Genomic DNA, 13,673 nt, shown 5'->3' on the forward strand with positions numbered 1-13,673 from the left:
CGTCAAACGAAAAAACTACAAAGAATGAAACTTGTCTAGCTTGAAGGGGGAAACCAGATGGCGCTATGGTTGGCCCGCTAGATGGCGCTGCCTTGTGTAAACGGATATCAACTGCATATTTTTAAATAGGAACCCCCATTTTTTATTACATATTCGTGTAGTACGTAAAGAAATATGAATGTTTTAGTTGGAACACTTTTTTCGCTTTGTGATAGATGGCGCTGTAATAGTCACAAACATATGGTTCACAATTTTAGACAAACAGTTGGTAACAGGTAGGTTTTTTAAATTAAAATACCGAACGTAGGTATGTTTGAACATTTTATTTCAGTTGTTCCAAAGTGATACATGTACCTTTGTGAACTTATTGTTTCTGAGAACGCATGCTGTTACAGCGTGATTACCCATAAATACCACATTAATGCAATAAATGCTCAAAATTATGTCCGTCAACCTCAGTGGATTTGGCAATTGCATAATGTTCGCACATGCATTGACAATGCGCTGACACGTGTTGTCAGGCGTTGTTGGTGGATGATGATGGCAAATATCCTTCAACTTTTCCCATAGCAAGAAATTCGCGGACGTCAGATCCGGTTAACGTGCAGGCCATGGTATGGTGTTTCGACGACCAATCCACCTGTCATGAAATACGATGAAATATGCTATTCAGTACCGCTTCAACCGCACGCGAGCTATTTGCCGGACATCCATCCTGTTGGAAGTACATCGCCACTCTGTCATGCGGTGAAACATCTTGTAGTAACATCGGTAGAACATTACATAGGAAACCAACATACATTGCACCATTTAGATTGCCATCGATAAAATGGGGGCCAATTATCCTTCTTCCCATAATGCCGCACCGTACATTAACCCGCCGAGGTCGCTGATGCTTCACTTGTTGCAGCCATCGTGGATTTTCCATTGCCCAATAGTACATATTATGCTGGTTTACGTTACCGCTGTTGCTGAATGACGCTTCATTGCTAAATAGAACGCATGCAAAAATTCTGTCATTGTCCCATAATTTCTCTTGTGCCCAGTGGCAGAACTGTACACGACGTCCGAAGTCGTCGCCATGCAATTCCTGGTGTATAGAAATATGGTACAGGTGCATCGATGTTGATGTAACATTCTCAACACCGACGTTTTTGAGATTCCCGATTCTCGCGCAATTTGTCTGCTACTGATGTGCAGATTAGCCACGACAGCAGCTAAAACACCTACTTGGGCATCATCATTTGTTGCAGGTCATGGTTGACGTTTCACATGTGGCTGAACACTTCCTGTTTCTTTAAATAACGTAACTATCCGGCGAATGGTCCGGACACTTGGATGATATCGTCCAGGATGCTGAGCGGCATACATAGCAAACGCCCGTCGGGCATTTTGATCACAATAGCCATATATCAACACGATATCGACCTTTTCCACAATTTGTAAATGGTCTGTTTTAACACGGTTATTGTATCACGAAGAAAATACAGTCCACACTGGCGGAATGTTACATGATACCATGTACTTATACCTTTGTGACTATTACAGTGCCATCTATCACAAAGCGAAAAAAGTGGTCCAACTGAAACATTCATATTTATTTATGATAAAAATGGGGGTTCCTATTTAAAAAAATGCAGTTGATATCTGTTTGACCTATGGCAGCGCCATCTGGTTTCCCCTTTCAAGCTAGACAAGTGTCGTTCTTTGTAGTTTTTTCGTTTCATGCTTAATTTGTGAGATATTTGGCCCGGTCTCTATCAGTGGACCACCCTGTATAGTTTCCATGCTAATAGAATTTGTATTAAAAACTATATTTGTTACTAATGTCCAATTGGAGGATTCTTTCTGTTTTATATTTGTCATTCTTATGTGCACTATAATTGGAATTAAGGCTAGGTTTTGAGTATGGTTAGATAAGACAAATCAGGCAATAATTATATCATAATGCCCTTGAATATTGAATGGTAAAAACTGAACTGCTATGGTTTTTGCTTCTGCATAACTCAAATGATGATTATTTTTTATTGCTACCTAAATGTTTACTTAGACGCATTGATTATTTATACTCAAGAAGGAGATACCAATTTGAAATAAGTATTAATACTTATCCTAGAAGTCTCAAATCCTTAGTTCTGTGTAATTGGGTCATTTGTATCGTTTCTTTGTTAGTCATCCAGCATTAATGCATGTGAGAGACTTTGTCAGTATGCTTAACTTACTGATTTTATAGATGTTCTTCTGTATTGACACCATTTTGAAGTTGTAATATTTGCTTTTATTTCATGAGTGTTCAATATTTTAATATTGGATATGTACTATGTATCATAATCGTAATGTACTCAGTGTGACGAATGTCTGTAATATATTATATGGTCTTCATGTGTAATTTTATGTCATACTTTTTTAGCACTGAAGATGTTCACACAGTGGCTGAAACTGATTTGCTGTAATGCTGAAACTGATTTGCTGTAATAAGTGATTTGAAACATCTTACAAGCATTGCTGCCAATTTTCTTGTTTATAATACTAATATTGAACCCATTGAGCACATGGTCCCAGTGGAATCCAAACTCATGGCTCTACGTTAGTTATTTTCTCTTTACGAAGCATTAAATTTATCATTGCTGTTGTACCCTTTGATGTGCAAAGTGAATACGATGTGGTATTGGGGACTATACTACTGCCTCCCACATCCATATTATATAAGGACTTCAATTGTAAAATTAAAAGGTAAATACTAAAAGTTATCATACAGAGATATGGAGATTTTTTTTGTTCTCATTTACCAATTCTGTTTGGAGTAGCCAGGTACTGATGCAACTGATATACTTTGTACTGTCATCTGTAGCTACATTTGAAACTATCTGGAAACTGGTACTTTCTTTAAGATGAATCAAGTAGCAGTTGCTTATTGAATTTGAATTGGGTTATTAATACCTTAACTAAGATATATAAAATAGCTCTTGGCAGCATGTTGTTGAATAATGAATTCAATTTTGTTGTATAATTTTTGGCAGAAAATCTTTTGTTTCTTCATGATTGCTAATGAAAATTTTGTGTGTAACTTTTTAATTATAAATAACACACTGTCCCATTTTTAACATAAGACTGTGAAACAAGGATAACCATTTATGTAAGTTTCTCATAAATTTACAGCACAGCTGCAGGAGATAAGGAAACCACTAGTAACATCCAGTGCGTCTGTGAACATGTACGGGCTATCCAGTTACAAGAGGGTGGTGTGTCAATGTGTAATGTCTCCATGTCCACAACTTTTCATTCTGAACCAGTTAACGAACAAGCTACAAAACCTGAAATCTTGCAGCATTCTCACACTTCCAGTAAAACCAAAGTTCCAGAAAAGTCAAAGAAAAGAGTGAAGAAATGTAGTAAAAAAAATGTGGCACAAAGACAGCTTTCTGAATCCGTTGTAAGTGACAAGTGCACAGGTGGAAATAGACAAGAGTCTGTGGCTGTAAAAGATGCACAAGTTGAAAGTAAAAGATTAAGGTGAGTAGTTGATTCAGTGCTCTGTGCAAAATTTTTCATTGGTGATGCGTCTTGTGTGTTCTATTGCTGCTGTGTTTATGTTGGGAGGGGGGGGGGGGGGGGGCGGCAGACACCACCTTCTCTTCCTGTCGCCGTTACTGCAGCATATTGGTGTTATGAGCCAAATGTTAACTAATTTTGGAGGTCAGTTAGTGGCTTCTTGTTTATGACAGTGAGACTTAATAGTGCTTTGGAGAACATTTGTTAAAGATTTTTGAGATCCTACCTTTAACAAATCCAAAAGCAATACGCAAGTACCTTGAAGGGTACTTAAACAGTCATGATAGCTTCCTTTCATTATTGTGTGCTTGGCTGTATTATAAGACACTGTAATTTCATAATGTGTGTCCTACAGCAGATGATTCAGGCTGAGTCAAAACTCTAGCAACAAAATTTCGGTTGTTGTTGAGGTATATTTTCTGAATATTTTGGTGTAAGGCTCATAACCATGTAATTATGATGTACTTTTTTTTCCCCAGTTAAGTTTGGTTCTATGAAATTACCTTCACAACAGTGACATATCCTGTAATGTGTACTCACCAAACTGCAGAATACAAAAAACAGGGTAATGCAATAACCGTCCGACAGATGCGATTTGCACCACTGCAGCAATGGCTTAGCATAGTGTCATTGTGCCTACCTTCTGTTGCATTCAGGGAACCATCATGCTCAATGCATATTGACCAACTCTCCATAGGTATACCTATCGATACTGGTAACTGTCCCTGCTAACCTACAACAAACACAGGCAAATGAGAAAGTCTGAAACAGAATTGATCAGTACTGTCTGCAAGCTTGAGGACAAAGAGTAACCGAGCGAGGTGGCGCAGTGGTTAGACACTGGACTCGCATTCGGGAGGACGACGGTTCAATCCCGCGTCCGGCCATCCTGATTTAGGTTTTCCGTGATTTCCCTAAATCGCTCCAGGCAAATGCCGGGATGGTTCCTTTCAAAGGGCACGGCCGACTTCCTTCCCCGTCCTTCCCTAATCCGATGAGACCGATGACCTCGCTGTCTGGTCTCCTTCCTCAAACCAACCAACCAACCAACAAAGAGTAAAGTGGGCATTACAGTGATTGATGATAGTTGGTCTGATTAGATCCACATGTGAGGTTTATGGAGCATCTGTAAAGAGAAAGACTGATTAATCTTTCTTTGTATTGTACCAGCATTTGCATTCAAACAGATTTAAGACCAAAGGGAATGGTTTTGTGTACTTAATTTAGGAGGAGGAGGTGGTGGTGGTGGTGGTGGTGGTGGTGGTGGTGGTTGCAGTCTCCACAGCTACAACTGTGGTTATAGATCTAAGACTCCTGTGGCACATAGATCTGATCAAAACATTTTTTCCACGCGCTAGTTTCTCACTATTGACGGTTACTGAGGAAAGAAAATCTCCACAGTAGTATCCTTCACATGAGGATTTTCATATGTGGATTTCAAACTTCATAAGTATCTTGGACAATACTGTATTCACTGTGTTCTCTATACCCAAACATTAGCTGTTTAACCTTTTAGTTCTGCCTAGCGCTCCACAATATTCTGCTTAACATTTTGTGTCCTGTTATAGCAGTTGCTGTTACAGGCTATGGATATAGATGTGAAAATCCTTCTGGCCTCAAAACATGAATACTTCACTTTATTTCCAGAAATAATGTGGACTCCACAAATATGTGGAGAATCTGTAGCAGAGTACGTGTATTTCTGCAGCAAGACCATAACATCAGGCAGAAAATTATGCTTATGAACATAACTTACTTGTATATCCTGAAAACTGTAAGTTACCAGGGAAGTGAACAAGACCAGAGCAGACACCAACAGTCAGTCTCTACTTCTCATACCATCCACTAAGTGTCCTCAGACGTGTCTTTCTGGGTGACTTCTCTGAATTCTATCCCTTTTCTTAACCTCATCAGCCATTTTCCTTCATCCCTTCTTTTCCTTCATCCCTTCTTTTCCTTCATCCCTTCTTTTCCTTCATCCCTTCTTTTCCTTCATCCCTTCTTTTCCTTCATCCCTTCTTTTCCTTCATCCCTTCTTTTCCTTCATCCCTTCTTTTCCTTCATCCCTTCTTTTCCTTCATCCCTTCTTTTCCTTCATCCCTCTTCCTTCCCCCCTTTCTACTGGAGGAATGAGCCATTGGCTCTAAAGGCTTGCAGATGTTAATGACTATCATATTTGTGTTTTCCTGCCACCCCTAGGCGAACATAAAAAACATTTCTTATCTGACTTCCAACTTGAAATTAACTTTGTCATGCTGCACCATCTCAGTGTGTATTACTCTATCTCCGAGTATGTAAAACACATCATGATGTGGTGCAATACATAGTTCAGTATTTGAAGTCCTTTCTTTGTCATTTCAGTTATCTACTCAAACCATTTCCGTTAATCTGTTAATTTGTGGCCATCTGTCTTGTGCCACTGAAGCTAAATTTTGTAAGTGACATTCTCCCATGATAGGTTCTGCATCTGTTTTGAGTCTTGGACATTTCATTATAACTTTTTCTCTTGTGCCATTCAAAATACTTGTGACACAAGTGGCTTGTTGCATGGTTATCTAGGCTGTTTGCAACCACTGCTTCTTTCAGTCAGATCTGTGATCTGCACCTTAATCCTTAAAATCTTTTCTTCATATGGGCCTATTTGTATAAGTAACACAGGCTCACTTTCCTTTCCATATTCCGCCTACCTTTGTTCCTTTTTTCCCTTAGATGTGGTGTCTTATTGCTTATTTCTTCCGATTTCTCACTCTGGAGCTCTCTCTTCTCTCTTCACTCTAAGTCTGATCCTTCCTGTATTCCTACCGGTATAGCTGGTGTCACATTTGCCTTCACAACATGTTTTTCTTAGCTACCTAATTTCTGTTCCATGGGACACACTTCTTTTCTTTGCGGCTCTCACCCAGTCTGCGAGATTCAGCAGTTGGTTCCAGTTAAATCTGTAACTCTACAAGTCTGCGCTTGACCCATAGCATCTACACTGTGTAATGTATGATTACTTTTCAACTCTCACAGAAGTCTCTGTCTGAGATTCCTTGAGTATGGGACATTTAATTCATCCTCTACTATATGAAATGTATGTTCCATATGTACATCATTTCCTAACCTCAGTGTTAATCTTGTGGCTTCGCATGTTTCTATATTACTTCTTTAGTGATCCCTGTAAGTTTTACTATTTTGTCGGTTTTATTCCCCACCATACTATTATTCAATGCTGATTCTTTTATTACGGTAACCTGAGCGGCACTATCTGCTGTGAAAGTTGTGGTTCATGTGCATCATATACATATGAAATTAATTCTACCCTTGCAGAATACTGAGTACAGCTATGTGTCATGAGTTGACTGCATACTTGTGGGGTTCTTTCATTTCCTGTTTTCTGAGACTTCGTATTTGCTAGCCTAGCATCTGCATTATACTGTCAGGGTAAGTGTACTGGTTCTTCGCAAATGTAACATATCATGAGTCTTGCCTTATTACATGGCCCTGGATGCCCTTGAAGATCGCATTGATGACCCACTTTCGGTCACATGCATCCAGTTTCCCTATGTTGACCTCTGTGTAGAATCTCCTCTATCCTTTTCATCTGTGGTGGAGGGAGGGGTGTCCGTTTCTTGCTCCACTAAAACTTAGCTACATGGTGTCTATTTTCCTGGTGTGTTTCTCCATATTGCAGTTCCTTGCATGATGGCTTCTTCTCTTACATTTAAAATAATCCCCCGGATGACTGGATTCATTGAACTTTTCTTTACAAGAGGTGATGGATGCTTCTTCTGTTAATATAAGATCCACTGCTTGCGCTAACTTTAAATCCTCTCCACTCGCTCTCATGATTATTTCTATAATCTCATCTTCGACTCCCTGTATAAACACTGCTTGTGCCATCTTCCCCAATAGAGCTTGGCAACCCAGGATGTCTGAATCCATCATCACTCCATGGACGCCTTATCGAAATTGGTGCTGCAATGTGTCGGTGCAACTCCCCCATTTGGCCATACTTTTGGCCCTTTTGTGCCTACTAGAGAATCACATGGTAATACAAAGTACATTTTGCTCATAGTTCTCGAATAAAATTCCCATCGCATCTGCCCATATTGCTGTCAAATTTCATACAAGTAGTTTACTTCGAGTTGCACCCACAATCCTAGTTTTAACAAATATTAATAGCACACTATGACTAGGGCTTAGCATTAGTTTTAATGCTAAGTCACAATTGTCTGTGAATTCTCGAAGTTCATTTTTATTTCCATCAAAAGCTCTCGGAATTAACTTAAATGCTTCAGGCAAGACTATATGCTGAGCAGGGACTTCATTATTTTCCAGATTCATATTAGGTGCTTTCTCATCTTTTCTCAAGGCCAAAGACCTTGTTTCCATGATACATTGTGATGCACTCACCATATTTGTCGGAGAGGTGGCAGCTCTGTGTTGATGTCTCGTGCAGGTGTAAGGCTGGAATATGGTGTGGTCAGGACACGTGCCAGCGATTCATAAACCAATGGCCCCATCCTTGATTGTTGTAACTGCTATGCAGACCTCCTCTGATGTTTAGTGCAGTGGACTGCTTGCTGTGGTCTTGTAATTTTGTGGTGGCGGAAGATTTCCTCTTCTTTCTTCGTCTTCTTCTTCTTCTTCTTCTTGCTTCGCTCCTGCTGTACACTAAAAAGGACTTCTCTGGCTCTTCACTGTACCTGATCTACCTCGAAAGCTCAAGCTGATTCATCCTAAGATGGAGCTTACTAGTTCTCCTAAGAGAAGATTCTATATTCTGTACTCTTAAGGCTCCTAACTTCTTAGTGAAGGTAATCAGCCAGAAATCAGTCTTGACCCCACATGACACATGTTTATATGTTGTAACCCAATGTGGATTGCAGTGTGTTTGGAAGCTCGCATTCAGATAAAAGGTGATGAGGATTTGTAGGTCATATGTTTCTTGAAAGGCAAGCATCTTTGTAGAAAAATGAAATGGTGATGGGATCAAGCTAAGATTTTTCAGACCACTGTGGTTGGAGATAGTACTAAATGATTTGGATATTAGACTAAGGAGGTAGGTATGGTAATGAGACTCTGTGTTTGCTTGTTGGTCTACTTTTTATTGCTTCTTTGTGTGTTTGCAATGAATGTGAAGGAGGGCACAGACACTAGTTTTAAACTTTAGTAAGGGTAAAATGTAGATGATGCATACTAGATTCTCCAGTCATTTACCAGAACAAATGACTGCCTGGCATATAACTTTGTTAAGGTTCGGGTATACATAATAATGCATGATACTACAGACCACGAACCATCAGAGTTCCAGATGCCATTGATGTAATCAAGTTTTCATCACATTGAAAGTGAAATACATACATAGGTACATGTGTGCAAATGCATGTGATGAAAACCAACAACCCTATCCCAGAGGTGTGTGCAGGCAAGCTTGCAAGTCTTTCTTGGTGTACTAGCTTAACTGAAGGAGGAAGCCGCCTGGTAGAATTTTGCATAGAACATAACTTAATTATAGCTAATCATAGCTAACACTTGGTTCAAGAATCATGAAAGGAGGTTGTATACATGGAAGAAGCCTGGAGATGTTAGAAGGTATCACATCGATTATATAATAGTAAGACAGAGATTTAGGAACCAGGTTTTAAATTGTAAGACATTTCCAGGGGCTGATGTTGACTCTGACCACAATCTATTGGCTATGAACTGTAGACTACAACTGAAGAAACTGCAAAAAAGTGGGAGTTTCAGGAGATGGGACCTGGGTAAACTGACTAAAACAGAGGTTGTACAGAGTTTCAGGGAGAGCATAAGGGAACAATTGACAGGAATTGGGGAAAGAAATACATTAGAAGAAGAATGGGTAGCTTTGAGGGATCAAGTAGTGAAGGCAGCAGAGGATCAAGTAGGTAAAAAGACGAGGGCTAGTAGAAATCCTTGGGTAACAGAAGAGATATTGAATTTAATTGATGAAAGGAGAAAATATAAAAATGCAGTAAGTGAAGCAGGAAAAAAGGAATACAAACGTCTCAAAAATGAGATCAACAGGAAGTGCAAAATGGCTAAGCAGGGATGGCTAAAGGACAAATGTAAGGATGTACAGGCTTATCTCACAAGGGGTAAGATAGATCCTGCCTACAGGAAAATTAAAGACACCTTTGGAGAACCACTTGCATGAATATCAAGAGCTCAGATGTAAACCCAGTTCTAAGCAAAGAAGGGAAAGCAGAAAGCTGGAAGAAGTATATAGAGGGTCTATACAAGGGCGATGTACTTTAGGACAATATTATGGAAATGGAAGAGGAGGTAGATGAAGATGAAATGGGAGATACGATACTGTGTGAAGAGTTTCACAGAGCACTGAAAGACCTAAGTCGAAACAAGGCCCCGAGAGTAGACAACATTCCACTAGAACTACTGACAGCCTTGGGAGAGCCAGTCCTGACAAAGCTCTACCATCTGGTGAGCAAGATGTATGTGACAGGCGAAATACCCTCAGACTTCAAGAAGCATGTAATAATTCCAATGCCTAAGAAAGCAGGTGTTGACAGATGTGAAAATTACTGAACTAGCAGTTTAATAAGTCACAGCTGCAAAATACTAACGCAAATTCTTTACAGACAAATGGAAAAACTGGTAGAAGCCGACCTCGGGGAAGATCAGTTTGGATTCCGTAGAAATGTTGGAACACGTGAGGCAATACTGACCCTACAACTTATCTTAGAAGAAAGATTAAGGAAAGGCAAATCTACATTTCTAGCATTTGTAGACGTTGAAAAAGCTTTCGACAATGTTGACTGGAATGCTCCCTTCAAATTCTGAAGGTGGCAGGGGTAAAATACAGGGAGCGAAAGGCTATTTACAATTTGTACAGAAAGCAGATGGCAGTTATAAGAGTCGAGGGACAAAAAGGGAAGCAGTGGTTGGGAAGGGAGTGAGACAGGGTTGTAGCTCTCCCCGATGCTATTCAATCTGTATATTGAGCAAGCAGTAAAGGAAACAAAGGAAAAGTTCGGAGTAGATATTAAAATCCGTGGAGAAGGAATAAAAAACTTTGAGGTTTGCCGATGACATTGTAATTCTGTCAGAGACAGCAACGGACTTGGAAGAGCAGTTGAACGGAATGGACAGTGTCTTGAAAGGAGGATATAAGAAGAACATCAACAAAGGCAAAACGAGGATAATGGAATGTAGTCGAGTTAACTCGGGTGATGCTGAGGGAATTAGATTAGGAAATGAGACACTTAAAGTAGTAAAGGAGTTTTGCTATTTGGGGAGCAAAATAACTGATGATGGTCGAAGTAGAGAGGATATAAAATGTAGACTGGCAATGGCAAGGAAAGCGTTTCTGAAGAAGAGAAATTTGTTAATACTCAGTATAGATGTAAGTGTCAGAAAGTCGTTTCTGAAAGTATTTGTATGGAGTGTAGCCATGTATGGAAGAGAAACATGGACGATAAATAGTTTGGACAAGAAGAGAATAGAAGCTTTCAGAATGTGGTGCTACAGAAGAATGCTGAAGATTAGATGGGTAGATCACATAACTAATGAGGAGGTATTGAATAGAATTGGGGAGAAGAGGAGTTTGTGACACAACTTGACTAGAAGAATTGATCGGTTGGTAGGACATGTTCTGAGGCATCAAGGCATCACCAATTTAGTATTGGAGGGCAGCGTGGAGGGTAAAAATCATAGAGGGAGACCAAGAGATGAATGCACTGAACAGATTCAGAAGGATGTAAGTTGCAGTAGGTACTGGGAAATGAAGAAGCTTGCACAGGGTAGAGTAGCATGGAGAGCTGCATCGAACCAGTCTCAGGACTGAAGACAACAACAACAACTACTACATACCATGAACCATCAGAGTACCAGATGCCGTTGATGTGATCAAGTTTTCATCACATTGAAAGTGACATACATACATAAGTATATGTGTGCAAATGCATGTGATGAAAACCAGTAACCCTATTCCAGAGGTGTGTGCAGGCAAGTTTTGCAAGTCCTTCTTGGTGTACTAGTTTAACTGAAGGCAATGCTCACTCATGTAGTATACACTATAGGCTTGCCTATCCAAGACTGGTGGAACTCTTCTGCTTGCTGCATCTGCCTTGCTTGATGTTTTATGGCTTCTATATAAGATATCTTGGGCTGTTTGCTTACAAATGGGATGTGATTGTGTCACTTTTTACCTCCAGTTCACAAACAGTGAGGATGAAATAAGTGATTTCTCAATTTGTATGACCTCTTATTGGACTGATAAAAGTGGCTTGTACTGTGTGTCTCTACTTAAGTTACAAAGCTCACAGTTAATATTTGTATTTAGATGATTTTTTAAAATGAGAATCCTTCATGATTAGGTCATTACACCACAGATGACTACGCACTCCATATTTACTCAAGGTAAGACACAAATAATTTGAATTCAGCCAATGTAAAAATTCCCAGAAGGTAAAAAAAAAAAAAAAAAATTTAAATTGTAGAGAATAATAATGCTCTCATCTACCCCTCTAAATTAATACTCTGATGTACATCAAATTCTTAATCCAGAGTGAAATTTTCCAAGTAGGTTGTGTTAAAGAATGAATCATTTTTTGTAGAACACAGTATAAAATTTTACTACGTTCTAGCACATTCTTACAGTCATGTTCACATTTGTTGAAACAGAGAAATTATGGGCCTGTAATGTTTCTCCTGTATATAATTATGTTCACACACACACACACACACACACACACACACACACACACACACACACACACACACACCTCTTATTTGTGCCCTCTCTGACTAGTTTGAATGGTAGTAAAAACTGTTGCCTCTCATTGCTCTGCACATATTGCCTGTAAGGATATAATTAAATCACTCCTGTCATTTGCAAATAAACTGAACAATTGTATTTTCAAATTAAAACAACATAATGTTTGTGGCTCTATTTATTTGAAGGTTACTTATGACATGTGCTTCTGTGTTAAATTTTCAATGTATTATTGCTATTTGATTTAGTATCTCCATAAAGTCAGTTCCAAAAAATATTTATCCAGTTTGTCACTTTAATAATCTGTTGTTCTTAAATTTTAAAATTTTAGTGGTCATAATGGAAGCCCACGAAAAAGTACCAACAAAGCACAGGGCTTTGAAAAATACCTTCCGCAAAGAGAGATAGAGGAAGGACTCCAGAATGGTACACTAATTAAGGTAAGTATTGCAGTGAAGTTTACACTACTCCTTCTTTTTTTTTTTTTTTTTTTTTTTTTTTTAAAAAAAGAACATACACATTGTCAGATGGAAGTATGCAATTGTTAAACATTCAGACAATAATTTATCACGTCAAGATTGCCATTGGTGCTGAATCCTCATGTGTCACATATTACACTAACGTATCACAAAGTGATTGATGTTGATAAGTATGGAAAAGAAAGAATTACATGAAAACAGTGAAACAAAAATATATCCCATACTAACTAGTAAAGGATCTTTGCTTCTTGGGCTACTACAAGGTGTGCAACTTTGCTTCAACCATTTGCCGATAGGTGGCGACAACAGTAAGTAGTGGTCGAAAGAAACAGATCGCAGACGTCAGGCAGTTAGCTTGGACGTCGGTCAACATAATCTCAGTCAAACATTGGTCAATTTGTGTCTGCATCATAAAGTTATTCTTGATTGCAAATGTCAGTTTACGAGCCAAATTCTCGTCATTTGCGGGAGTTGGTACTGTTTTGTTTCAGTATGAAGAAAACAGCGGCTGAGTCTCATCAGATGCTCTAAGTACTTATGGTAAGGATACTATTAGTGATAGAATGTGTCATGAGTGGTTTCAACACTTCAAGAACAGTGATCTTAATGTCGTAGACCGGCATAGTGGTGGAAGAGAGAATGTTTTCAAAGATGCAGAATTGGGGACATTGCTGAGTGAAGACACTTGTCAAACTCAAGAAGAATTGGCATGATTAGTGGGAGTGAAACAGCAAGCCATTTCAAAATGTCTCAAGGCTGTGGGCATGATTCAGAAAGAAGGAACTTGAGTCCCGTGTGAGCTGAAACCGAGAGATGTTGAATGACATTTGTGTGTTTGTGAACAGTTGCTTCAGAGGCAAAAATGGAAGGGAATTCTGCATCGCATTGTGACCGGGGATGAAAAA

The 13,673-nt window shown here is 39.1% G+C and overlaps 1 protein-coding gene across 1 annotated transcript in view; it reads left to right on the top strand.

Moving 5' to 3' along the window:
• Positions 1–13,673, top strand: part of LOC124607412 (DIS3-like exonuclease 2) — a 198,625-nt gene that overhangs the window by 10,926 nt on the left and 174,026 nt on the right. Inside the window, exons 2-3 of the mRNA XM_047139737.1 lie at positions 3,160–3,513; positions 12,621–12,729. Of these exons, the coding sequence (XP_046995693.1) occupies positions 3,160–3,513; positions 12,621–12,729 (463 nt within the window). The remainder of the gene's footprint in view (positions 1–3,159; positions 3,514–12,620; positions 12,730–13,673) is intronic.

Source organism: Schistocerca americana, chromosome 3 (genome assembly GCF_021461395.2).
Source record: "Schistocerca americana isolate TAMUIC-IGC-003095 chromosome 3, iqSchAmer2.1, whole genome shotgun sequence".
Lineage (NCBI taxonomy): Eukaryota > Metazoa > Arthropoda > Insecta > Orthoptera > Acrididae > Schistocerca > Schistocerca americana.